We start from the raw sequence: 27,924 nt of genomic DNA, 5'->3' as shown, positions 1-27,924 counted from the left end.
CCGCCAACCAACAAAAAATAGCCGATATATCCAACCAACGCCTGCCCCTCCTGAGGAGGTGAAAAGGAGTGGGCGGGGTCGGGAGAGCCAGAGCCAGAGCCAGAGCCAAACAAGCAGGCGGGGCAACCCCCTGGAGGGAAGGATGACGCAGCGAAATTTCCAGCGCGAGCTCGGCTCGGCCGTTTGCCCGCCTGCCAGTCCAACGGTGAACCTCTCCCTCGCCCGTGACGCAAGCGCGCACGACGGCGGCCGTACGTGGGCGAGCGACTGCTGAGGCGAAGATGCGCGCACGCGCGAGCGGTGGGGGGGTGAAGGGGGAGGAAGCGGAGGAGGAGACGGCCGAGGACGGCGGTTGTCACGTGAGTGAAGCGGGCGCCGTCGCATCGCCGTGCCTCTCAGTTAGTCAGCGAGTCCCGCGCGGTCCGTCTCTTCCCCTCACCCCTCCCTCCGCCGCCTTGCATGCCGCGCGCTGCCGCCCCCTGCCGCCTCTACCTGTCCCCAGCCGGCCCCACCTAAGGCCTCGGCCGCCCGCCTCCGCCTCCTCGTCAGGAGCAGCGCCTCCCGTTCTCCCTCTCGTCCCGCCCGCCCGTGGCCGGAGCCCTTGATGTGGTTCGGGGCCCGGCGGGGAAAAGATGCCGCCGTCCAAGTCCCGTAAGATCGCCATCCTGGGCTACAGGAGCGTCGGTGAGTCACTCCGTGAGGCGGGTGGAGGGTGCGGGGAGCGGGCCCCGAGGGGCTCCCCCAGACTGGGGCGCCCGGCCTCCGCCTTCCGCCCTCGGCCCAAGTTGAGGCTCCGCAGGCGGACGTGCGCGCCGCTCCCGCCTCGCGGCTTGGCGGTGGCCGAAAGGGGGCAGCCCGCCTTCGAAGCCGGTCGCAGGTGAGGAGGACGACGACGACGACGACCCGCCTTGGGCCTGTCAGCCGTTTTCCGGGCGGGCTGCTGCCCTGCCTGCTTTCGGTGCTGGCGGGGATGGGAAGCGTGTGGCGGTGGCCTCGCGCGCGTGTTTGTGTGCATTTTCCCGTAACTTAGCCTCGCCAGGATGCCGAGCCACGCAGTGCACCCGGGGCAGATGCCTCACAACTCCCGGGGCCGTTTTCTCCGGAGAGGCTCCGAGCGGCCGTTTTGCATTTCCCGCGTCTGCAGAGGCGACTTGTTAATCTTCCGCGGTCTGGCTCGCGGGGAACACCGTTCCCGCTCCAGGCTGACGTGAAATCGCTTTACCAACCCACCCCCCTTCCTCGTGCAAAGCGTGGTTACGGGTAATGGTGGTTTCCGGGGCAGCTCCCAGATGTCCACTCCCATCCACTGCGCCTGGCACCGCATACCCAAGATCGCGCTTTCGCAATAATGATTTTGTAGCAGCCGCTAACAGTGAGTGACAGTCTCTTCTTGCCGCTCCACACATTTGGTCTTTGAGAGCATTCGCTTCCGGTGACCCACCGCGTTAAGAAAATTGGGCTCTTGTGTTTTTTCCCTCCATCCCTCCCCAAAGTTGGAAACCGGTATGAGTTGGTTGAAATGAGTTGGTGGAAATAATTTGCACATTCGGTTCTGCAAATTATCCTGGTCTGAAGATGACAGTGTGGCTAAAGCGTTAGTGCAAGTTAACCAATTTGAGTTTTGTTTCCTCAAACTACATTGCTATGTGGGTCAGTTATTGTGGATTTATTGCATGTTAACAGTGTGTTGGATACTGTACAGGAAGAGAAGTGATGCATTACTAAAACCATTCACCAATTTTCTTGGTCTGATCCCGTGAGGAAGATAACTATGTCTTTGTCTCGTCTCTTGGACATACTTTATAGACCTGCTTAGCTTCTGCACCAAAGGACTTTCATAGGGAGTAAAACTCATTCAAGCAGAATTCCCCAGAAAGCTGGTAGTGGTTTGAAACTAATCACAGGTGCAATTTCTACATATAAAAGACATTAACTTCAGTTCGCTCTTTGTAAATCATTTTACTTTTTTGCTTAAAGTAGTTTAGATTAGGGGGTCTCAGGATTTGCCAAATAAGTCTCCCGAAATCATTGGCTAGGTTTTTCAAATGTAATATTAGAAAGTACCGTAATTATTGTGGAGTAATTGAAAATGAAATTATAATTTACTTAGGACATGTAGTGGAGGTGCAGGGGAATGTCTCTGAAAGAAGCCTCCTCCCTTTCCTAACAGTTGCCTCCTTAAGGAGGCCCAAATCAACTTCAGGGATTAGGCAAACTTCTTTTATTGTGCTTGCTCAAACATTTAGCAGCTTGTCTGGTTTCTGACTGTTTCCTCCAGGTGTGATGATGAGACAGGTAAACACATAGTAAAGGGTGTGACTGTATGTGTGTGTTTTTTATTGGCTACTGTACAGCAAGTGCTAGAGTATATTAAATAGTATGTATTTGATTCTATTAGAAAGCTCAATGGACACCTGGTCTTTGTCAGGTAAATGGGGTCACTTTCAAAATACATTTGAGGGCAAAGAGCATGTGACCACTTCTACAGCTGACGAAGCTGCATTGGGGCCTCATCACATCTTTTATGGTGCACACCTACAAAACAAAGTGTTAATTACATGGGCACTTGAACACAGGTGTTTTCACATGTGTATCATTGTACAAATAACATTTGTCTGGAAGCTGTGATTGGCAACAGCTTCCCATTGAGTGCACATTTGGCAGCAAACCTGGGTTTGCCACCTTGTCATACACAAAAAAACCCTTGAGTGTTTAGTAAAGGTCTTCTGTTACATGAGTAAGTCAGATGTGCAGTTTGCTACCCAGCTGCTTGCTTGAAACATGTAGCAAGTGCTTTGGGATGCCCCTCTTTCCATCCACTTACTGCTCACCAATATAACAGCACTATCATAGGTCATTTAAAGCTGGAATCTAACCCTTTTTTAACACTGTGCTCTCTGCTTTTGCCCCTAAAGGTCCATGGACCTTTAAATGCTGAAATGATGGCATTCTTTAGATATTTTGTTCTGTTGTAAACAAAAGTAATGTTAGAGAGCAAGGTGGGTGAAGCAAGGGCTTCAAAGTCCAGCTATATAAACAAACTGGGTAGCAGCATCCACAGTGTAAACCAGCTGAGTGTTAAGTCATAGTGTGCAAAATAAGTTATTTCCACCACAAGATGGGAGGAGTCCAAAGTTGAGGAGCTGTTCATGTTCACTTTCACAGTACACTTTCTGGGTGTTTAATCTTTATTTAAGTTTTATTGTATAATGTAGATAAGAGAAATGTTTAAATAGGCAGGTTCTTATATTCCAGCTTCCTTTCTCGTAATGACTGCCATAATGCTTGGAAATGTGATGCTGAAACATACTTTGGTTTATAGGGCCTTTTTTTGTTGTAGGAGAGCTTGAATGATGTAGTGGTTAGAGCAGGGGGAGTCAACCTTTTTATACCTACCGCCCACTAATGCATCTTTCTTGATGGTAAAATTGCCTTACCGCCCACCAGTGCTCAATGGAAGGAGGATTCAGCTTGTGCCGTAGAACCCCCTACCGCCCACCTAGAATCCTGAAACAGGCATTAGTGGGCTGTAGGGACCAGGTTGACAATCCCTGGGTTAGAGTGTTGAAGTAGAACCAAGGTTCAGATCCCCACTCCATCATGAAGCTCACTGGGTAAGCTTGGTCCAGTCACTATCTTCCTAACCTACCTCAGTGGTGTTGTGGGGATTAAATGAGGAGGAGGAAACCATGTACCTTTGAGGCATTTTTACTAGGTTCAGTGAAGAAACAAACTATCAGCTCTGGCAGAAAGTACAGGTGGTTTAGCTAAAATCAGACCCTTGTTTTGAAGTGGGATCTTTAAAATGATATGTTCAATCCAGAACCTTAACTCCTTGTTAAAATAGTTTCCAAGTACAGTACAACCTTATAAAGTTCTCATCCTGTATCTTTCTTCATATACTTTGGGGAAGAATGGTTGTCAAGCTAGTGTCAAAGAATTGTTAACATAGCAATTTCTTTTCCCTCCCCTCTCCACCTTTATTGGGAATGAAGAGGAAATCAAGGCAATGCAATAGAACAAAGCAGATGTAACATTGACATGCTTTTCCGGTGCTGTAAAATTTACAGTGACTTTGGTTTCAGAACTCTTCAGATGCTTTCTCAGTGTGAAAAAGGCATACCTCAAGGCTTTCTTCATGCCTGGATCAAGTTCCAGTTGTTGTAATTCCATTTCTTTCCCTGGCACAAAGATTATAGAGAGGCCTGAATAGAAGAACAAAAATGTAGCTTGTTCATACAATGTGACCAAGGAAACAATCAGCATCAGTCTGTAATTGAATGCAAGAATTTGCCCTACATGTGTGGACTTTACAGGCTGGTATGGCAAAGATAATTCAGGTGTAAGGTAGCCTGTTTGTATAAGGCTCAAGCTAGCAAGGGTATAAGGCAAAGAAAGTACCTGGTGAACAAAGTAGATTAGGAAAGTAAAGGTAGACTTTCTAATTCATTAAATCATTTGGATTGCCTGAAAATAGCTATCCTACAATATTTGTTTGCTTACTGATCTGAAAATGGCCCACAGAACTCTCTGAAGGAGGCCTACTCCTGTTGAAACCTTTGCACACATACAGTGAAGTACACAGGACAGAGTCTGACCATTGGCCATCCAGCTCAGTACACTGACTGACAGTGGGTTTACAGCATTTCAGACAGGAAGTTCCTTCTATAAAAGCGGGAAAGATGAGCTGGGGCTCTTCTAGCATTCAAAGTTTCATCTGGGGAGAGGCAGGTGCAGAAGGGCTCTATGGAGGATCCATATCTTAGCCCAGGGGTCAGCAACCTTTTTCAGCCGTGGGCCGGTCCACCGTCCCTCAGACCATGTGGTGGGCTGGACTATATTGGGGGGAGAATGAACCAATTCCTAAGCCCCACAAATAACCCAGAGATGCATTTTAAATAAAAGCACACATTCTACTCATGTAAAAACACGCTGATTCCTAGACCATCTGTGGGCTGGATTGAGAAGGCGATTGGGCGGCATCCGGCCCACGGGCCTTAGGTTGCCTACCCCTGTCTTAGCCTTATAAACACTGATATACAAGCAGCAACCATTTTAGATGTATTCAGTTGACATGTGATCACCATCATGTGAGTCCTTTTGGACCCGGAAGAGGGCAGAACGTACTTATACATGCTCCACCAACACACACGGGGGCCAAGAACACAACCCCCATGCGAAATGGTCACCACCTGTACCTTAAGGTATTAGTGCTAGGGTATTATTATTTTTTTAAAAAAGGACTGGTTTATGCTAGTGTAGTGTTGCATTCTATGCCTTTAGTGTGAGTTTCTTTTCTTAGTTATTTTAGTTATGGGTTCTTAAATATTGGACACATTTTCAAACATGGATGGGGGAATGATCATAACACACAAGGACAATCTGCAATTAAAAGTTGCCAAATATTTAATCACATCATTGAAACAGCTGCTGAAATGCAGTTTTACACAATTCTTTGGTCATGGTCTTCACTATTTGCTGAATCCAGATCTTGTTCTTAAGCAGGATAGCTGCTCCTGAGTAGTAGTCAGCTTTAATTAAAAGCTTCATTTTATTCCTGCCTGTCTAGTGGCAAATCTTACTGCAATGCACTTGTTAATGGTAGCAGTAAACTCTAGAGGCAGCATGTTTGACTGTAATATCAAGCCACTGGAAGGGTTATTTAAGGACACTGTGCTAGAATTAACTCCTGAGTTGCCTGGTTTGCATTTCTGAGCTTTTTTTCTCATCTCTCAACAATACTTAAAACAGTCAAGCTGCTAACATATTTACATAGGATACCTTGTTCAGTCACCAACTCCTTTTAACACTTCCTGTATTTATATAAATATCAGTTTCCTAAATGCAATGCATAGTCTACAAATATAGACACTGATGTAATTGAATCTTAGGTCTCTGTGCTGTGGAAGCCTCAAATATTTTTGGCTCGTACTATGAAGCTATTTGACACCGTCAAATGGAACTTAGCTCTGACCTTCCAGTTTTGTGTATTTGAATAATGTGCACTTTCTAAGGCTGATTTGCAATAACTTACTTGGCATACCTTTGCAGTAAATCCTGACAAAATTGATTTCTTTTTCAGAGCTACCTTAAACATTGGAAGTCAAATATCTTCAGCTTCTTTGCATAATAAAATTCATCTTTTTCATAATATAACTGCATGTATGTGAATGCTTGGCCTTAGCTGATGAATATATAGTACCTTGCCTGAAATGCTGTATGCTGCATTTCCCTTGTGAGGTAAAACACAGCTGTTATTTAGATTATAAATCAAGTGATGCAACTTCGAACTTAAAATTCTGTTAGTATTCAAAATGAGCAAAGAGGCTCCCAGTTCAGAGCCTGTTTTCAGTGCTTGCTCTTGCTTTGGGGACCGCATTAAGCAGGGCTATTGATGTGTTTGCACTGATAACTCCTGCCAAAGGAAAGCATGCCTAATTGTTCTAGACCCTGCTGGTCCTACAGGAATATGGTGAGAGGGTTCCCCCGCCCCTCATTTACTTCAGTTTCTGTCCTCACCCGTGCCTCAGATGGCTTGGATTAAGTGTTTAAGGTGGTGCAGGTGGGAGGCCACACTAAAAATAGAATGTCTGAGATAGATAATTGAATTATATTGAAATTAGACACATACACATCTGCCCACCTAACTTTGTGTGTCAAATGCAGGATCAGCACATCTCAGTATTCAGTCTGAGACTGTTGATCTCAAGGATGAGGGTGTCTCACAGTTTGGGGGCAGGTACTGAACATTTACATAACCTTTTCATTATAATATGGTGCTCAGATGATATTGTGCCGTTTGACGCATTGATCTTAAAGGCTGTGGATGGGAGAGAAAGCTATCTTGGAGGTGTGCTAGGCCTACTTTGAGATGCCCTCTGGGATCACAAATGATTGGCTTTCTTACTAGCCATCCATTACTTTTAATGAAGAGCTGGAGTCAATCAATATACGGAAGGCCATGGGTTCCCTGCCTCTGCCATAGAAGAAGTGTGTGGGCTATCAGGGGCAGTCTTCAGATTGTCTCTAATGTAACTTGGGGGTTGTACTATGGTCTTTCACAGGGCAGTCCAATTTCTCATACCAAGGAGGCCACAAGAGTACTTCAACACAGAATCCATGGGCAACACACTTGATTAAATTTCCACATTGTAAATTAAAGTGTTTGCAATAGATTTATTACTATTTAATAGCACAAATAAGATAGATCTATTAATTGTGTTTTTAATTAAATATATTTAATTGGTAAACACATTTTAACACACATGTATGTGCTTATGTTAATAACAGATGACACAAAAAGGCTTTTATGTTATTTTTTCTTTAATGTTGCCAAGGGCTGCCAAAAAAGCCATCATGGGCCATATCCAGGCCACAGGTTGAACCACCCTGGTCTACCATATTGCTTACTTCCAACTCTGCAACTTCCCACTTCAGATTTCCAGCTATCTTTCAGTGCAGCCTCTAGAGTTTGTTTGCAGTTTTCTTTGCTGGGAAAGTGAACTGTTGTGTTTACAGGTTCATCCATATGTGAACCTAATGTGAATTTGAAGCAGCATGTGCCTTTTTGTGTGTATGTGCTCTCAACATGACATTTCCCCCTATCCAATTGGCTGCCTGCAGTTTTTCAACAATAAACGCAGATTTGGGAAAAATCCGAAAAGGGGAATTAAACGGAGTATACTTGTTACTCTGCTGTGAATACACTGAAGTGCATTTTGTGGGTGGTTCTGGTGACATTTCTGTCACCACACCCCCTATTTCCATTTTGCTTCCATCAGCTGATAGGGTATGTTCCCCCTTTTTAGAACCAAATCAGCTGTTTTTCACAGAAGAGATCTTGCAGAAAACAACTGTATTAAAAACAAAAAAGAATCCCTTGCAGATTCAGGAGGCAGGGAAGAGGATGGTAGCCTTTCATGAGAGTGACTCCAAATCATTACCTGATTTTGAGTACACACATTTAAATATTATTTAGATAATGTAGCCTGGATAGCTCATTTGGTTAGAGTGAGATGCTGATAATGCCAAGGTTGCAGGATCGATCACCATATGGGGCAGCAGCATATTCCTGCATTGCAGGAGGCCGACTTCCATCTCTACATTTCTATGAATCTAAGATCAGTTAACTTTTGTTCCAGCACATGGTCTGCATTTGGAAGCATGTACCAAAAGGTGGGGTGGGGGGGACTATGTAGGGACAGCAAATTGATCCCACCACCACCACCAGTTGCCTCTTTAAACCTAGGCAAAAAATCATGGGTATCTAAAATTCAGGTCACTAACTGTCAACAATAGAAGAATGTTTGAAATTAGAAGTCGGAGCAGCATGGAGATGGGAAATGAGAAAAGTTGGCAGCTAGGCGTGCTGGGAAAATCTTGTAAACTCTACTTGTGATTCCCAGTTTTTTTGGTTTGGTGACCCACTGGTCCTAATTTACTTGGTATGATAGCCCATCAAATTATTGTCACGTGAATTTGGGACATTAGGTCTTCTATGCCACTAGTCATCAGAGAGTAGTTCCAAATTGTTAAAATGTTAGAATCAAGCCTTTCTGAAATTTGCTTATAAGTGTCAATGCTGTAGTATAATATGCAGATGAAGTTATAAGAAGCATTCATCATTCCAGTTAAGGATTACAAGCAATCATTATTTCGGGTTTACACTTGCACAGGCTTCGCTGCTCTATAGGACATTTCCCAGCACTTTTCCCAGACCAGAAGACCCCATTGAACTCTGCCAGTGGATGTTCAGTAAACCCTGCCTGCACCTTAGTAAATTGTTCTCTAAGACTATGAGGACTAGAAACGTCTTATAAAAAAGGACATTCTGAATTCTAATTTGTGGCCAGTATTCTAGACATTCCTCTCTTTGCCCATTTTACTGTACTGCCACTTCCCTTTGAGTTGCATGCAAGGAACATGAAAAATATAGCTCATGTTGGCAGACTGATGATAGAAGACCAGCGTACTTCCTTCTTAATCTTGTAGTGGATTTTAACTGACAGAAGGAGGTTTGCTGGAAGCAAAACTGTCTTAGGGTATAAATCTTGATGGAGATATGGATAATCTTGTTATGTTGTCCAGTTTGGTGGCTCTTCAAACTGAAGAGCAGTTATTTTGGAAACCAGAATAGAGAAGTTGGGGGGGGGGTTATAAGAAATTGTTTGGCGCAGTTGGGATAGCTCTGTGCTCTTTTTGGCTTCTGCAAATTTATTATTATTAATAATAATAATAGTTTAAGCTTCATTAACAAGAAAATGGATGCTACAGAATGTTAGCATTTTAAAGGCGCTTAAGATTAATTTATGAAATTCAGTTCTGTATACTTATTAATCCAAGAGTTATTTATGGAGAAGGGAGATAATGGGAAAAGGCAGTTCACTGAGAACCTAGACAATTATAGACCACTAAGCACAACATCAGAATAGTTAGCACTTTGAAGTAGATTTCAAAACAAACCACTGAAGTTTAGAAATATCCCATCTGGAACTTCTATCAGTGCATGGGAATGCGAGAGAGTGCAGAAGGAGGACAGTGCCAGAATTTCCTCCCTCATGGCTATGCTGCTTGCTGCAAGTGGGAAGGATGGTCTTGAGGAGAAAGCAGAGCCATGTTAAATTTGGCCCTCAGGGAAGTGTAAAGAAGAAGAACACCCACAGGGCACCTTCTCTCTCTCCCCCTCCTTGTCTGCCACAGCCACAATATACAGAAAAACACTTCAAATCGAGGCATTATTGAGTCTATCCAAAAATTTTCCTTTTAGAATTATGTTGTTTATACATAGTGCATATGCTATCCATACCTCTGAAAATGATCTAAGCATACTCTGTTGATGCTTTCTGTTGAATCCTACCTTGAAGCCTTAGTTTTTGTAACTTCAAAACTCTTTTCAAGTCCACCAGCAGCTGAATCAGAATAGAGACTTGAATACATGTTTTATAGGAAGGGGTGTAAGTACTTCTGCTTACAACTCCAAAAGATTAAATATGGACTCGGTTGCTTCCTTCTTTCCACCAGTTTTTAATAAGAACAGTTTTTGATGTGGTTGTTTTTTAAAAAAAAATATTAAAGATTTTCATGGTTTACAAAAGCATGTGCATTGTCTCTTTTTCAGGTTGTGTTTTCTACAGATTGATTACGCTTGTTGGGAGACATTAGTGTTGTATACAGTATAAGGTTGGGGAAGAAAAGGGGGCAGAGAGGGGAATGGGGGGCAGAGAGGGGAATGGATGGCGGCTAACAGATTGAGGTTGAATCCTGACAAGACAGAAGTACTGTTTTGGGGGGACAGGAGGCGGGCAGGTGTGGAGGATTCCCTGGTCCTGAATGGGGTAACTGTGCCCCTGAAGGATCAGGTGCGCAGCCTGGGAGTCATTTTGGACTCACAGCTGTCCATGGAGGCACAGGTCAAATCTGTGTCCAGGGCAGCTGTTTACCAGCTCCATCTGGTACGTAGGCTGAGACCCTATCTGCCTGCGGACTGTCTCGCCAGAGTGGTGCATGCTCTGGTTATCTCCCGCTTGGACTACTGCAATGCACTCTACGTGGGGCTACCTTTGAAGGTGACTCGGAAACTACAAGTAATCCAGAATGCGGCAGCTAGACTGGTGACTGGGGGCGGCCGCCGAGACCATATAACACCGGTCTTGAAAGACCTACATTGGCTCCCAGTACGTTTCCGAGCACAATTCAAAGTGTTGGTGCTGACCTTTAAAGCCCTAAACGGCCTCGGTCCAGTATACCTGAAGGAGTGTCTCCACCCCCATCATTCTGCCCGGACGCTGAGGTCCAGCGCCGAGGGCCTTCTGGCGGTTCCCTCATTGCGAGAAGCAAAGCTACAGGGAACCAGGCAGAGGGCCTTCTCGGTAGTGGCGCCCGCCCTGTGGAACGCCCTTCCAGCAGATGTCAAAGCGATAAACAACTACCTGGCATTCAGAAGACATCTTAAGGCAGCCCTGTTCAGGGAAGTTTTTAACGTGTGATTTTACTGTATTTTGGGTTTTATGGAAGCTGCCCAGAGTGGCTGGGGAGGCCCAGCCAGATGGGCAGGGTATAAATAATAAATTATTATTATTATTATTATTATTATTATTATTATTATTAGTGTATGTGTGGGGTTTTGTGTCAGCATCACTTGGGAAGGTTCTCTTTCTATTCACTTGTTATATTTCCTTGACAGAGAGCTTGAAGAGGGACGGGGCATGTTTGGTGGTTTTAGTTGGCTGCAGTGAGATTTGTTTGCTGGGGGAGGAGCAGGATTGTTGGGTGAAGCTAGCCATATTGATTTGTCTGCTGTCGGTGGATTCTTGAACAACAACGAAACAGTGTTGAAAATAACTTGGCCAGTTACTTTAACCCTCCTGGACTCCCCTAAATGCTATAAAGGGTGAGTCACTGACAGTGTTAGAAGCTGAGATATGAAAGCTAGGAGCTAAATGGCGCCTTAAACCTAGGTTATGGGCGCAAAAACGGAATGTCTAGGCACACTTTTTTATAACAATACAGAGCTTAAAATGAATGAACTGCAGCTAAAATATTATGTTCATTTTTCACATGGTCTAGCCCTTCCCCTGCCCACCCCTCTAATATTCTTAAGAGGGTCTCTTCTCCAGTTTTCAGAGAGTAGCTGGAAGTGGGGAGGCAGAAAAATGTCCTCCTTTCCTTCCACTCTGCAGTTTTAATCTGAAATCTTAAGCACAGTACTGCACCCAGAGCTCAGAAACTGCTCACACTAATGAAATTCCCTTTCACAAAATGCACCTAGAACAGCGGGAGTTTCGAACACTGGTTGCTGAATCTGGATTTAAAGCAACTTTGAGAGTTGTTGCGGTTTTGATTCACAGATGGCCGCCTAACATGAAGAAGACAAGCCACGCCAACAGTCTTGGTACGGGCAGACATTTTAGACTTGCACATAACAGTGTTCTTTCCCTCTTCCCACTCAAACTTGAAAGTAGTCAGGAGCTATTGTGCTTTATCCTGTCTGACTGCAATTTTGCAATATATTCCAGTGCCATTTGGCCAGCCCTGAACTGTAGCCAAGCATGCTGCTTGCCTGCCCACACTTGGTTGGCAAGGAGCCCGGAAGCTTGAACGTTGCATAACTGGCAACTTCTTAAATGATGAACATTTTTTCATGTTAATTTAGTCTGCTTGCTGCTGAATAGGTAATTGAACTTGTGTTGTCACATATTATAATTCATTATTCCCATCTCTGCTCTAGTGGGGTTTTTTAAAAGGGCTTCACACTTTTTACCAATGTGATTGGCAGAATGTTTTGGTCTTGGATTTTTGCTGTCCCTATATCATCCATAGAATGCCGCCCCCGGCCTTGTGCTATCTGGATTTCTGCTGGTTTGCTTTCAAATGTTCCCTTACTACAACGCCTGTGAATGAAAAATTGGATTCAGTTCAAATGGGCGAAAGCAACATTTGAAAACATTTTATAATTACACCAGCGGGAATTTTGCCGTGCCCATCAAATGGAAAATTTCTGCCCAGCTGAAACGTGAAATCAGTTTACAGTACAAGGTTTTCTGTAGACACCTTGAAGTAATAGTCAGGACATAGGAATCTCCCTTATACTGAGTCAGGTCTTTATAGCTCAGTGTTTTCTGTTTTGTCCACGGCTGTACAGGATTTCAGGGGTCTTTCCCAGGCGTGCCAGGAGATGCCAGGGATTGAACCTGGGACCTTCTGCATGTAAGGCAGGTGTTTAACCCCACTGAGCTATAGGCCTTCTTTTGCAACCAAAACACATATCTAGAATTACCAGACTGGTAGGAAAGCAAGCATGTTCCCTCTTCCATGTGACAGCCCTTAAGATACTTGAAGATGGCTATCATATCTCCCCTCAGTCTCCTCTTTTCCAGGCTAAACATACCCAGCTCCTTCAAGCGCTCCTTGTAAGGCTTAGTTTCCAGACCCTTAATCAACTTGTTTGCCCTCTCTGCACAAATTCCCGCTTGTCAACATCCTTCTTAAATTGTGGTGCCTAGAATTGGACATAGTATTCCAGGTGTGGTCTGACCAAGGCAGAATAGAGTGGTACTGTTACTTCCCTTGATCTCTGGACACTATACTTCTGCTGATATAGCCTAGACTAGTGTTATCTTTTTTGCTTCTGCATCACACTGTTGATTCAGGTTAAGCTTGTGATCCACCAAGACCCCTAGATCCTTTTCACATGTACTGCTAAGTAAGCCAGGTGTCCCCCACCCTATATTTGTGCATCTGGTTCTTCCTGCCATGTGAGAAGTCGTTGGTTTCATTTTTAATTCAGATGACCTGTTTACTAGCTTACAAAATGCAACTACAATGTGGTGTGTAGTTTAAAAAAATACAAGCCTGGGCCCCAAAGTATCCACCATGCCTTGTGATCTTTGCTTTAGGATTATGTTGCCTGCCGTTGGCAAACACGTCAGACAGGTGTTAGCAACTATTTCATGTAGACAGGGGTCACTGCAGTGCAGAAAAAGGCACAGCTATATCTCAAAAAGAAAGTTTCCCCAAGGACCTGAAGGATGGCAGGCTTCTTAACATTTTGCCTAGCACTGGCTCCCCAGTGCTTCACGTTGCAGTATCTTAAAATCCATAATTAACAGTGTGGGGCACAGCATAAAGTAAAGCCTTTGGGATGATGTGGGGAATCTTTATGGCCAATTGGGCCCAGATCTTTAACCCATAGTGATAGAGAGAGATGGGAACCAAGTGCATTCAGTCCTGCTTTTGTCAGGGTTTTTTTACTTGTGGTACTGGATGTGGGGCAGGCGGGCATAGTTTGGGGGAAATGGCCTCGTGAGCCAAATAGGGCGACCTGGTGGGTCAACTTTGTGCTGTGGGGCAGAGATTTCCTACCCCTACTTTCGGTGTGGCGTGACCTTCATCTGAATACGTGGGAATTCAGACTTAACAGTATCTTTAACGGGAAGAAGCAGGCCTGAATTAGTTCTGTTCCAGGATCCATGTAGCATTGGGCACAGCCGTCAGCTCGTGAAGGAGGCTGTGTACGGGTAAAGCTCTTTAATCAACTCCAGACTTCTAATTCAATATATTTATTAAACATTGCAATACAATAGAGTAAGATATATCAGAAACTGCATAAAAGGAAAATAGTAATTTCCCAACTAATCCTTCCTCTAATGCCGTCTCTCCACCCCTCCTAATCCCCTTTCCTTTTCTTTTGCATCTTCTAGGAGGTTGTAAGCCTGAGGGCAGAGACTGGCTCATCATTGACATTTGTAAGCCACTCTGGAAGCCTTTTTTCAGCCGAAGAGTGGGATAAAAATGCATTAAATAAATAAATAGATTAGTTCAATGACTTATAAAAAACATTAGCATCCTCTTTGTTCCATGCAGGCAGATTCACAGGATCTGTTGAAGTCAAAGTAAACAGTCAAGAGAGTTCCCTCAAGCAATGGAGACAGACATGCCCAGATCAGCCTATTAAGTATGTTGTGTGCCAGGAGGGGCACAGAGGTGGGTGTCCTGGCACAGAGGCTGATTCCCTCCCAGATGGGTATATGTGCAACCCTTCTCTGTGTGCCCCTCCATGGGAGGTCTGGAGAGCGACAACACTAGAACAGGCCTTTTCATTGGTGGCTGGTGGAAGGATCTCCACTTGGAGGCATGTCTGGTAACATCTTTCCTTTTTTTTTTTAAGGTGTTAGGCAAAGCCTTTCATTTTTATCCAGGCTTTTGGTCCTTAGTTTGAAATGTTCCACATATTTGTTGCCCCCTTGTTACAATTGGTTTGTTTTGGGTCACTTTTGTGAGGAACGTGACTAATAAATATAATAATAGTGCTTTCCATTCATGGGAATGCAGGGAGGGAAAGTGTCTACTGGGAAGGTTCGGGATGGGTGTGGGTTGAAAACATCCTTGTTTGCAATACCTGTGTATGTCACAGGCTTTGCCCTCGTGGAAGATGTCAGGGTGGTGGGGTTTTTTGTGTTTTGTGTGTGTGTGTTTTTATGCAAACATAACATTCCTAAAGAGACAAGAGGATTGGAACATTGACTTTTGTCACAGTTAAGGGGGGAATGTATGATCACCTTACGTGCAAATCATTCTAGTTTCACGTGGAACAATGAGAGTATCTATTTTAAGTTATTCTAATGGTAATAAGTGGTACGTGGAAATAAGATGGCTGCCTGGCACAGGCATATGTTCACCATATGAAACACCTTCCTTTTTAGACAGATTGACATCTTTAGAACTCAGTGTTGAAAGTTTGAAAGAAGCTTGGAGCAATGCTTCAGTATTTAATAGGCCGTGGTTGTATTTTCACCTCTATACATATTTCCCATAGCACTTGTGAAAACCTGCATTGGATATATGTGAGGCAGGGCTATTCTAATGCCTATTGATATTTTTGCTGCTTTACAGCAGAAGTGACAGCATGACCAAATGGGATGGCAGTAACCTCTCTAGGGTGTGTAAAAGATGCTAACTTCCTTGAGTCTTAGGGTAATGGAAGTAGCTGCAAATAATGGGTGTGACTAAGAAGCCAAGCCATAATGTGTAGATCCTAGCAGAGGAAAATGTAAAGAACAGTTTGTGATATGGCATGATGCGCTACAGTTCAAAGGGAGAAAAAATCATCAATCAATTTTCAATCCAATTTAAACACAGATATGGCATAGGAGGAGGGAGTCAGACAGACACTGTCTGTCTCTCACGCAGTGTAGTCAGGATCACCTAAACAGATCTTTAAAACAAAACAAAAATGCAAAACTTCTGTGTTTGGTGACAGAATGCCATTAACCGCATTTGCAGCACTGTTAGCTTTTGCCTTGTTTTCTTCACAGGGAAATCATCGTTGACGATTCAGTTCGTGGAAGGCCAGTTCGTTGATTCATATGATCCTACCATAGAGAACAGTAAGTAACTGAACTATTTCTCTGAACATTCAAGGGGAGTTGATTTGCCTTAATCCATTTCGCCCACACAAGCACTTTTCCTCCAAAGAGCTTGAAGCACTTTATGCTTCATTGATTTATCATTTAATCTGAAGTTGGATGTTTAACAGAGGCAGAACTTCATAAAGTGCAGTTTTCTATAGAGAAGCTAGGGTGTAAACCAGCCGGTCTTTTTAAATTTGTGCACATACTATGGCTTGTGTTTAGAAATCACATATGCAGAGAAGGAATAGAAGCAACACTTCTCTGTAGCCTTTTGGGAAATGAGACCTATGAGCTTGAAATTATGCTGGATCTAAAGTTAATATAAGGGCTAGTCTTTCTAGTTCAACTCTTCAGAAATATATGCAGTGCTTTTTTCAGGATGTACTCAAGGGTACGCAGTACTAGCACCTTGTTGTTGTTGTTGTTGTTGTTGTTGTTGTTGTTGTTGTTTGTTAAAAAGTTCCGACACTCACTGTAACAACTTCATGGTGAGTAACACCACCTATTTTTCTAGGAAAAAAAGCACTGAATATACGTGTATGAAATAAGTTTCACAGCCTTAATCTAAGCCTGGAGGTCATGGTGTATTTCACTCAAACCATGATCTATAAGTCAAGGTTTGTTTTTGACTTGCAAATCATGATTTGTCTTTGGGTGAAACCAACCACAGCCTCTGGTTCAGACATAATGGTAAGCCATAGATCACATTCTTTTTAATCCATTAAGAATAGTTAACTGTGATGTGCAAATTTGGCCAATGAAACCCAGGTTATTTTTATTCTACTAAAGAGTAAAATGACCAGTTTGAACTGAAGTGATAGACTTTTTCTGTGAAGCACTGAACTGCCCTTTTTCTCATTTGTCCAGCATTCACAAAGCTGATTACAGTAAATGGGCAGGAATATCATCTTCAAGTAGTTGACACAGCTGGCCAAGTAAGTGATGTTTGTTTCCCTGATAGTATTTCCAATGTTGATATCCTAAAATTGGTACGGTGCCTTAAAAGACTTAGGAGAGAAGGCTATGGCCCTTTTAATTATTTTCAAGTAGAAATTAGACATGATTCATCCTATAGTGTCTGGTTACAGATTGTATAAAATCTTCGAAGAAGCAGATCATAAGTACATTTTCATAACCAACTCAGTTACTCTTGCTTAAAGCACAGAAAGATCATAGTTGCAGTTAATCTAAAATTGTCATATGAATTTGCCATTTATAGAGGGAATTCAAGTGAAGGAGAGAAATATGTGATTATTGATTTGGATTTAATCTCAAGTGTGCTGATAAGACAGTAGATTATATCCTTTTTGCACAAAGTATGTCTCACAATCCTTCATGACATAAGTAGGGTTGCCATACATTCTCTTTTTCCAGGACATGTCCTCCTTTTCAGGGGCAAAATTTCTCTCCTGGCAGATTTTTCAAATTTGCCAAAATGTCTTGCTTCCTCTCTTTCTCCTTCTACATAAAAAGATGCTGTTTCGCTTTATTGCTTTTCCTGGGCTTTTTAATTAATTATTTTATATGCATTACCACCTTGTGCACGTCCCAAAGAGGGAGAGGCATATGTATGTATGTATCACACACACACCCATTTTGCATGCACAAATTTGGCCACATCCCAGTGCCCTCTGATGTCGCTCCAGCACATGCCCCACCCATAGCATGCTCCAGTGCTCACCTGCTCCCGTACCCCCTCCTCCCTGCCCTAGGCGCCGGCAAATGTATCCTCTTTTTTGTTCTTCAAAATATGCCAGCCCTAGACATAAGGCAAGTAGGAGGAAGGAAACTACTAAACCTCAAAAGATGCAAAGCAGGAACTTCTCTTTCCCTGTAGAGAAAACTGTTTTGTAGCCTTGAGCATTGGGCTTATTCCTGTGCATAAATAGCCTGCTGTGAGTTTTCAAAATGTAGCATATGTCTTTGTGCATGGGACCTGCTGAGAATTGAACAAGAACATCTCCTTTTGCTCAAATGTGATGCTATAGCACATTTGCAAAATGCCACTGCTTAACCGAAGGTACAATAATTTCTTGGTATCTTCCAGTCTGGCAGTATTTGACCTCGAGCAGAATTAGGCTCTTCCCCAACCATCGTCCCAATTCTAGCCTCGGAAACCAAGGGCATCTAGATGTTTCTCTATTTTTAAAGCCGCAGAAAAACTCATGGAAGCCATATCAAGTCACATCAAGGGGTAACAGAGCTTCAAATGGCTGCATATTTGGTTTCCAGGCTACCTTCCCTATCCGAAGCAAAATACTTCCCCTGCATAGGCTTCAGCCTTCCAAAGGGATAGTTCAGTTGTAGCATATTTATATTTTCAATGGGCACCCCATAAAATGAAGTAAAGATGAGCAGGAACATAGAATAATAGAATTGTATAGTTGGAAAGAGCCCCAAGTGTCATCTAGTCCAACCCCCCTGTAATGCAGGAATCCTGCCCACAGCCACCCCAAACCACCAACCTTCTGGTTAACAGCAAGACGCACTGACCTACTGTGCCACTGGGGGCTCATGTATTAATGGTGAAATGCGCCCAACACTAAATGCGTGAAATGACAAATCCACAACATACTCATCAAAATAATAAAACTACATAAGTTGTTTATTTTATCAATTTCATCATTTTAACTTAATCAAGTTCATGGGAGGAAAATCCCCATTTCCCCTCTTCCCTAGCAGCCCCTCTGGACCTCATCTCACATTGTGCAGGAGGAATTCCTGACCCTCCAGGCAGGCACTTGTGGGAACATAGGTGGTTCGAGGAGGGAGAAGTGAATGGGAAACTTTCCCTCTGCGAACATCCTAAAGTCACAGGAAAGATGAGGGAAATTGTGTTTACTGTGTACTTAGAATTGTATTTTAATTAGTAAAATAAAAATCTTTAAACAGAACCTTGTTTTGAATTTGTCAGCTTGCATTGTCATTAAGAAAGTTCCTTCTTCCAGGCAAGTCAAAGTTACCTTAAATTCTGAAGGAGCAATGAGAGATCGATCTAGTGCTCACATCTGTGGAAGCTAAAATGGAATTTGATCAGTGCTTTGTTGATAACCTACTATTTGCAGTACTTCATAGTCGAAAGATCATTTGGCATCTTAAACAGTATTGAGCAACAGTATTGAGCATGTTCTAAGTTATTTAAGTAGATGTCCAATTTCCCAACAGATACAATACTGATAGGTTTAAATGCCAAAATTGTCTGTCTTGACACAGTGTGTCAAAGTTGATGGACAGCTTCCCATAGGACTGTTTAGTAATTGTAAGTTACCAGTTCTCACATTCAGTGCCGTTCTTGTAAATGCATAGTGAGTGCATGAGTGCATCATGCTCGTGAAATGTCAGCTTTCCTGTTTGGTGCCTTCCATTTTCAGCGGTGGCACTGCTCCTGTAGACCTTTGTAGAGGAATTGTAATCCTTCAGCTATGCAAAGAATTCACTAGAATGCAAGACAGCAGTGAAAGGAAGTCAGTACATGTACGTTCATGCACAGCATTTTAACAATGCAAGGATTAAATGCGCTTAATCCAAACTCAGTTCTTCAAGCTCACTAATGAGCTTGTGTGGCAGCAAAACATTAACGTGCAGCTTTATCTTCCAACAGGATGAATACTCAATATTTCCTCAGACGTACTCCATAGACATTAATGGATACATTCTTGTTTACTCAGTCACATCAATAAAAAGGTAAGACATGCCTCCAATTCCTGCTATCAAGGCAGTTTCTTAATTTTGAGTTGTTTCAGACTAGTGGCTGCTTTAGTCTCCCTACTTTGCTTGAAAATGTGGTGCAAACACAACCAAAAAATATTTTGCAGGACATGGATCGAGTGCCATAAAAACATACTGAGTTTTTATTTATTAGCTTTCAAAACAGTATTGCCTCTCACTGACATTCTGGGAGCCATAAAGTGCAAGCTAAATTGAGAAGTTCTATAAAAGGGCAGCATCCATTTGCTCGTCATGAAGCAAAATTGTAAGACCTAGAAGAAAAAACAAAACAGTATTTCAGGCAGTTGTGGTCCTTTCCTCTGCCTTTGTCATCAAGCCAGCTAACAAGTGACACATTCCACTGATGCTCTTTCATAAACAGTAGGTTTTGTGCTCAGAAATATACATTGACTGTTGAATATGTATAAAAATTACTCAAAAATCTATATTGCCATATAATACAGTTTTATTTTACTTACTTTCTTAGACAATTAATTTTGTTCTCAAGTGTGCAACAGTGTACCTGCCAGTATTGTTTTGCTGCAAACGCACACCAGTATGCTCTGTGTATAGGTACCCAAAGTTGTGGTAACCAAACTACAACCCACTCTGACCTACTAATGTGCATGTGTCAAGCATTCTGGTATCGTAGGAACAGATCCATTGAAATTGATGGGCAAAACTAACTTGGGTCGATAGATTTCAATGGGCGAACCCTGAGTAGAACTTCGTGTTCATCTGTTGAAATGAATATTGCAAAGCCTTAGAACTGAACTTGCACACAACTGAGTGGGTATCAAAAGTGAGGTCTGTGAATTTGTCCCTAGGCTGAATCTTCCACTCATTTGATTTTAGCCCTTCTGCCTTCCTGAAAGAGAAATCTTGGCACCATTTCAAGGCCATTAGTACTTGATAACCTAAAGCCTATTACTGTGGGTAAAGGATTGCTAATGGGATATAGAGCCTTTCACGTTGAGTTCGCTCACTTACGATGTTGCTTTGTGGCATTACCAACCTTCAGCTGCCTGGTAGCCTATGAAAAATGAGAGTGCAACCTTGATCCATTTGCAGTATGCTCTGAGGACTCAGACAGATCTCCTTATTGGGGCAGTGTATGTGGACACTCTGTACAGGATAGCAGAAGGCAAGAGTTTATTGGACTGTGTAACCTTGGCTTTTGAAGTCAGTAGTGAGGCATTCTTTTGCTTTGGAAATTTCCATTCTTTGAGCTCCGCTTTCTGTGATGGGCTCAATTATCACTTTCTCATATGTGTGTGTTCTTGGCCGCAGGGTGGATAGCAATTCGTTTGCTTTTCTTTCTTTCTTTTAATAGAGAATTTTAAAATAGGCTTCTTGTTAAGCCTGTTTGCAGTCTTAATAAAAATGTTGATGTTTTAATTTAAGTTTCCAAATTAATATTCTGCAAACCTTGTGGTACTGTCCTCTCGCACAGACATAAGTGTAGGTGATTTCTAACTTCCTTTTGGGAGCAGCAGACTGAAGAAAATATTGTTAGGAGACGACAGCTGTTGGGGACTGGCCATAATGAATAGGAGGAGGGTCATGGTGACCACATGCTATGCCAAGCCATGTGGTTAGTTTTAACCGTAACACTTCACCTCCTCCCTTAGTTCAGCTGCTAAAGAAGTCCCAGGTCAGCTGGCTTGGAGTTGCCTCTGAACAAAGTCCTTGTGGTGTACTTCTCTCCAAACAAACCACAATGTGAAGCCTGACTTCCCAGTTATGGTTTGTCTAGAGGAAAGCAAACCACAAGTGCTGATACAGACACAATGCGAAGTCAGCCACTCCGTGGTTTGCTTCCGTGCTCAATTAAGGGAGAAGCGAAGTGAGATCTATGTGCACGAGCAAACACATGTTTTGCTTAAAATGAGCCCCACAGCTTGCTTTAGTGTCACTTGTGCCTCTGTGAACTTCATACCCATTATGGCGAGCCTCCAAGGGCATGGTCATATGTCTCAGCATTGTTGTGATCTCTTGCCCTTTAAGAATATTTTATTCATCGGTCTGCTGTTCTGCACCTTAAGCTATCAGAGATAAATTGGACTTGTGTTCTGCTCCCACATGATAGGGCCATAAGCCACACACGAGGAAAGAGCGCTTGGGTCTTGAGCTGCTCCCTAACTTGCCCATTACCCAGTTGCCAGCGCATCATCATGCACTGCAGTCCAGGAGCCTCAAGTAGATTGGGAAGGCACTGTGTTGTATCCGTATTCTGTACAGGGTATTTGCTAACCTTCACTTCCAGCTGTGGCCCCACTGTGCTATATTGAAAGTTGTTCCAGAGAACAACCTTCCCCCCCAAAACACACACACACACAAACTTCAGGAGTGGCTGGAATGGGGCATGAGGGCTGTAGTCAGTAGAGAGGCCTAAAAAACAAAAACAACACCTGGTGTGCTCATGTAAGCCCACTTACAGCCCTCTGGATCCTACCTTGTTTTCCTGGAGTTAACTGTATTCTCACACACAAAGAATAAACACTGGGACAACTTCTGCATTTACTTCTCTCATAAATTCCTGATAACTGTCAATACTGGAGAGTATGCTTAAGCTGTACCTCTGCAGTAATTTCGCTTCTGTTTTTGAGGAACATGAGAGTTGCAAATATATTTCCACTCTAATGTCTCACATGTCTCCGACGTGATCTCTTATTTCCTTCTTATGTGTGAAGTTGTTTCATGGGGGTGAACGAGGCCAAGCCTTGGCAGGTGTTGGTACTGGTGAGCTCTGCAAATCCTAAACACCTTGCAGTGCAAGCCGTAGGAAGGGAACGTGAGTGGTTCAGTCTACACTGAAATGTGAAGCAAACACCAGCAAGTTCAGGCTATGCCTGAAGCACCACACAGACCAGCTGGGTAGAGAAGGAGAAAGCCGTGGAGTAGTTGGTTGAAGTTGCTGGAGTTTCCTCCCCCCAGTGTTAGATGCAGATAGCGGGCAAGGGCTTGGGGAATTGGTGATGTATGTAAATATTGCAGTCCGTACATAAAACATAGGGTGATATGAGCTTGGCCTGCTGGTAGGAGGTGAAAGGAGCAGGGTGAATACAGAACCTTGTGCACCTCCCTTTTCAGTCAGCAAATTGTTTTTAGATTGTACTGCGCTGTGTTGGAATTCTGCCATTGGTGTTTTATGGATTGTCTTCCATTTACATGAGCGATCAAACTGTCACAATGACAGTTCTGGCTTTCTCCAACTCTGTTTACTTTTCTGTGCCAAAATGAAGTCCTGACCTCATTGACCCAGTTGTCCTTCATGGTCAAGGTCACACTGTGGTGGAAACGCCTGCATGCACTCCCACTGCAGTTGTGCAATTCTCCCTTCCTTTCAGTGAGGCTTGCACAGCGCAAGTTCCCTGGGGATTGTGCAACCAGCCTACACAGAACATAAACTGCTTTGGAAGTGACCTGGTATATAACAGTATCAGGTTCGTGTGATGTTTTGGAAACAGCCTCTTTAACCCTGAGTTTGGGACTTAAAATAATTATGGTGTTTGATGCGCAACTTTATCACCTTTTACTGTTTAAAAGAAATCAAATTCATACACAACTCAAGTAATGTCTCGCTTGCCATGTATAAGCCAGGGTGCAGGTTTTAATTTCTCATTTTTTAATTGTGTAAACGTGATGAGATACCATTGGCATCGGGGCTTCACTTAGGTTTTCCAGACAAATAGAATCCCCAGTAGTTTAATGAAGCAGTGTTTGCTTGTGGCTTTGATCTTTGTAGAATTATTTGTGGGCGGGATAGAAATGCCAGAGGGTGCAACGTTGGAGGGCGTGTATGATGTCATCCTTTTATTTTTCAGTTTTGAAGTGATTAAAGTTATCCATGGCAAGTTATTGGATATGGTGGGAAAAGTCCAGTAAGTAGTAACACTCTCATTTCATTCCATGTTTCATTTTGCTGTCGTATTACTCTGCAGACATCAGCTTCTGCTCTGAAAGTAATTTGTGTTGTTTTTAATCCCGTAGGATCCCCATTATGTTGGTTGGAAATAAAAAGGACCTGCACATGGAACGGTATGGAATATTTCTCTTGAGATGAATTAAGGCAACCCTGCTAAGATTAAAATGTTCTGGTGCATTGTATCCAGTCATACTCTGAGTAGGCCCGTTGAAATTAATAGACGTTACTGGCCTTGATTCATTGCTTATTCATTTCAGTGGGTCTAACCTCTGTAGAATCTAGAAGAATATGCTTCTCTGAGCATAACGGTCTGCAGATAGCTGTAGCAGTCCTATGCCTTGAAATGTTCTTGTAATTTACTACCTTTCCTTCTGATACATCACCTCAGATACCACAGCTTGCCTCATTCCAATTCCTATTCCTGGCTTTTATTTGATAAATTCAACTAAGGTTGGAATGTTGGTCAGTTGATGACCTACTTATCTGCAGAGGAGTTATGTAGGAGGCCAAGAATGAACTATATTTGTCACACTTGTGCCCTGCTATTCCTCCAAAGAGCTCATGTCATCCTACTTTGGTTGGTACTTGAGTATTGCTTTCAGGTTTTAGAGTTGCAATTATTTTTAAAACGTAGCATTTTGGCCAGGTCAGGTTCATGTAAAGTTGCCTGAGGGTAACCTATTGCCCGGATATTTGTCCGCCGATCCTCTGGTGGATCTTACTACTGTCGGGGCAAAGTTGATTTTTAATTTGACTACTGTGTGCACTACAACAATAGAATTCCCGTAATCTTTACCAGTCCCCTTTGCTGATTGGTGAAAAATCACTTGCCATCAAAATCACTTACACATTTATGGTGACACAGAAACTCAGAATTATGTTATACTGCTTCAAGCAGCTTGTGGCTCAGCTGTGGAACTGGACAAATTAGTGAAGGATATGGTGATCACAATGGCCGTTCTCTGCCAATCACAGTTGGAGGCCCTATGCTTCTGAATACCACTTGCTGGAACCAGCAGAGGGGGAGAGTGTTCTTGCGCTCGAATCCTGCTTGCTGGCTTCCCATGGGTGCCTGGTTGGCCACTGTGGGAGCAGGATTAGACCTAATCCAGGAGGCTCTCCTACATTCTTAATAAACAGAATAATTATATTGTTGCCACTATTAAAATTTTACTCTTAGAAGAGAGATGGTCCAAATAATACCCTCTTTCCTAGATGATCACCCATGGGACGTTGCTTAGCCTGTAAATGGGCACGGCCTTAACTTATTTTTCAAAGTGGCTGTACCCAGAATAATATGCAACATAGTGCTTGTGAAGTTGCTGTTAGAGATGGTGACTGTGTTGTTGATTCCAAACCTGTGTGATCAGCAGGGCTTTAATGTTATTGTGTGATCTGACTAAGCGTTGGCTATCATTATGTATCTTCTAACAATACACTCAGCTCCCCTTTCTTCAAAACTAGGTGTCGCCTGCTTCTTGCACTAATTGAAAATTGATGTGAAACCTTCTCCATGAAACATTGATAATCCGAATTGTAAACATATCATATCTGGATCTGTTAGACCAGTTCTCCTAAATCTTACATATAATACAGTACGACGAGCAATCAGGTGATTGGAACTTTCATTTAGAGGGCTCTTACTATAAATAATTTTCCTTTTTTTCAGGGTGATCAGCTATGAAGAAGGGAAAGCTTTAGCAGAATCCTGGAATGCAGCTTTCTTGGAATCTTCTGCTAAAGAAAACCAGGTAATCAATTTGCTTCTAAAGGGCTGAAGTTGAAATAGGAATTGCTGCTTAATTATGAATGTGTTTCCAGGGAAATGGGAGAAGAGCTGCCCAAGTCAGCCTTTTACAGCTTGCTGATGACCATTTGCATAGTGGCAAAGTCATCACTTGGGCGTTTGCATCTCATTGACTGTTCCTGATCTGGAGATTACAGGTACTGTGATATGCCACCATATGATGAAATCTTCTGGCAACAAGACTGCCATGTAACTATTACAGTCATCAGAAGATTAATGCGGTCACATGAATGCAGCCACTTAAAACTACAAACAAACAAGATTAGTTATGGGCGATGCAAACTGGGAACCTTGTTAAAACATGTATTTTCCATAGACTTCGTTGCATGACTGCATCAATTTATCCTTAAGCTGCAGAGGTAGGGTGGACTCTTGCTTTGCCACCATAGATTAAGAGCTCCCTAATTTTGTAAGATGAAAGGATCTGCTAAAAAGAGCACTGGCAGTTTTAGACATGAGCTTGAGTTAAAGCAGCACATTCCTTGTTAAAAATGGGAGCTGAATTACTGTTTCAGAATATCTAGGAGGGTATATGAATGTTTCAATAAAATTGCATTCCTGTCTACCTTCAGGAGTAAAGAAACAGCATGTAGAGGTGAAACTTCGGTAGAGGAAGCTATTTGGGATTCTGCAAAAAATCTAATTGCAGAGGAAATATATTAGGTTAATTGACCAATTGTGGACAATTTGTGCCTGGGAAACATTGTACTGACAAATACCCTTTTCATTTGATTTTAGATTTTAAATGTCACATGAGATACAGTACATATCTGACATTATATGAGGCAATGTTCAATTAACTGTTATATTGCACTTTTAAGATGCTTAAGGGACTGCTTGAATCCATTGGAGCATATTTGGAAGCAAGCCCAGTTCAGAATTGTACCTTGTTGGCAAATGATTCTTGATGAACAGAAAAAAATAGAAAGACGAGCTTTGGATTCTCCAAGTGTGCCAACTCAAAAATGCCGAGATTGTTTCACACAAATGATTTGCAGCATTCTCATTACCAAAACCTCCACTTCATTCTTTACTATATTTTCCCTGCAACTATTATTTCTGCAGGCAAAAATTCTTAACAAGTTTCAGTACAAGAGGAAAAGAGCTTTTAACATGAAAAAATGAAACATCAATAGCAACTAGGTGATAAGAGATTATATATTTTTTTTTAATAAAGTTACTGAAGGGCAACATTTTTGGAAAAGGTGATAGTTTGCTTGTTGACTATTCAGCCCTTATATATTTGGGTGCCTTTCTGTGCTACCTTCTAGCTCAGAATAATGGAAGTACCTTCTGAAAAGCCTCTATTTCTCCAAACCAAAATGGAGCTCCTGGAGCTTATTTGAGTCACCTGCCTCTTAGCATCTGTTGACATTGCCTTCTAGTTTCTCAGAAACATTTCCCTGGCCTTCGTAGCTTCCAGCTCTGTAACTCACTTCGCATAACTATTGGGTTATGAATTCAGGCTCAGGTCCCTGAAATAGCCTCGTATCCTTCTGAGATGAGACTGCTAATCTTTCCACTCCCAGTGCTCAGGGCAGGTAACAATACTTACTGTGCAACACAAGTAGGTATGAAACCAAATTACTATTATATTTCACTGGTCTCATGCCAGGCCTAACAAAGAGGTCTTCGTTACACCTTGGAAAGCCACCTGATTCACACTTTGGCTTGAAACTTCAGCGGCATGGTGGCCTGCGGTGATCTTCGCACGCATTGTGCAAGGTACACAAGGCCCATTCTGAGCGATTTTGGCTAAAGAGGCAGTTCACATGTTGAGCATTACTTGCATATTACAAGAAAAAGGAAGGCTTGCAGGTCAGAGTTGGGTGGGGAAATTAGGCGGTCCTGATTTTTTGCGTTGCTTTTATTGCATCGTATCACATGCATATCCATCTCAGGCATGCTAGCAATGCTGAGCTGCAGCATGTCGTCACCTTTCCTCTTCTCATCCTTGTTCGCTATTCTAAAACAGTTACAGCGGCTGCTGTGCTTTCTAGTGCTTCAGACTCTTAATAGCCCCTCTGCCTTCTTTCCAGACCGCTGTTGACGTCTTCAGAAGGATAATTTTGGAGGCAGAGAAAATTGACGGGGCATCTTCACAAGGGAAGTCTTCATGCTCGGTGATGTGATTGCCCACCGAAGGCTGAACACTGGGAATATGTTCTACCTTAAGAAGCAAACTGCCTGTTCCCCCTCACAGCGAAACTACGCTTTTTCTTCTTCTGTTAACCTGAACAATATAAAGTCAGTTGGAGACTTTTCCTTCAGATTATGTTAAACTCTGACTCCTGTGCAAAAAAAAAAAGGCTTCACTTCCATTTTCAAATTTTAAGCAATCATATTTTCAATTTATATATTGTATTTCTTAATATTATGACCAAGAATTTTACTGGCATTAATTTTTCAATGTAGTTGGGTTAGAATAATCATCCAGATGATGCATATTGTTACACTACTATTAACTAGGCTTGAATATCAGTGTTTCTTTGTGTTAAATGTATACTTGTAAATAAAATAGCTGCAAACCTTTGTGTGCCCACTGCTTAACAGGTTCTTTACATTTTTTTTTA

General features: G+C 42.7%; 1 protein-coding gene across 1 annotated transcript; it reads left to right on the top strand.

Moving 5' to 3' along the window:
* RHEB (Ras homolog, mTORC1 binding) lies at nt 1–27,883 on the top strand. Its single transcript, XM_083467286.1, has 8 exons — nt 1–684; nt 15,813–15,884; nt 16,776–16,843; nt 19,510–19,592; nt 23,444–23,500; nt 23,610–23,657; nt 25,214–25,295; nt 27,391–27,883. The coding sequence occupies exons 1-8, from the start codon at nt 633–635 to the stop codon at nt 27,481–27,483; spliced, it is 555 nt and encodes a 184-aa protein (XP_083323412.1). The 5' UTR covers nt 1–632; the 3' UTR covers nt 27,484–27,883.
* The last annotated feature ends 41 nt before the right edge of the window (nt 27,884–27,924 follow it).

The sequence above is a fragment of the Podarcis liolepis genome, assembly GCF_965112155.1.
Source record: "Podarcis liolepis genome assembly, chromosome: 12".
In the NCBI taxonomy this organism is placed as follows: Eukaryota; Metazoa; Chordata; class Lepidosauria; order Squamata; family Lacertidae; genus Podarcis; species Podarcis liolepis.
The sequence above is the reverse complement of the archived record's forward strand: the minus strand, read 5'-3'. Positions and strand labels throughout refer to the sequence as shown.

Coding starts and splice junctions, on each gene's coding strand:
- RHEB (XM_083467286.1), top strand. CDS start 633: ATGCCGCCGTCCAAGTCCCGTAAGATCGCCATCCTGGGCTACAGGAGC. Junction 15,885..16,775: donor TGATCCTACCATAGAGAACA/GTAAGTAACTGA, acceptor TCATTTGTCCAG/CATTCACAAAGCTGATTACA. Junction 23,658..25,213: donor AAGGACCTGCACATGGAACG/GTATGGAATATT, acceptor CCTTTTTTTCAG/GGTGATCAGCTATGAAGAAG.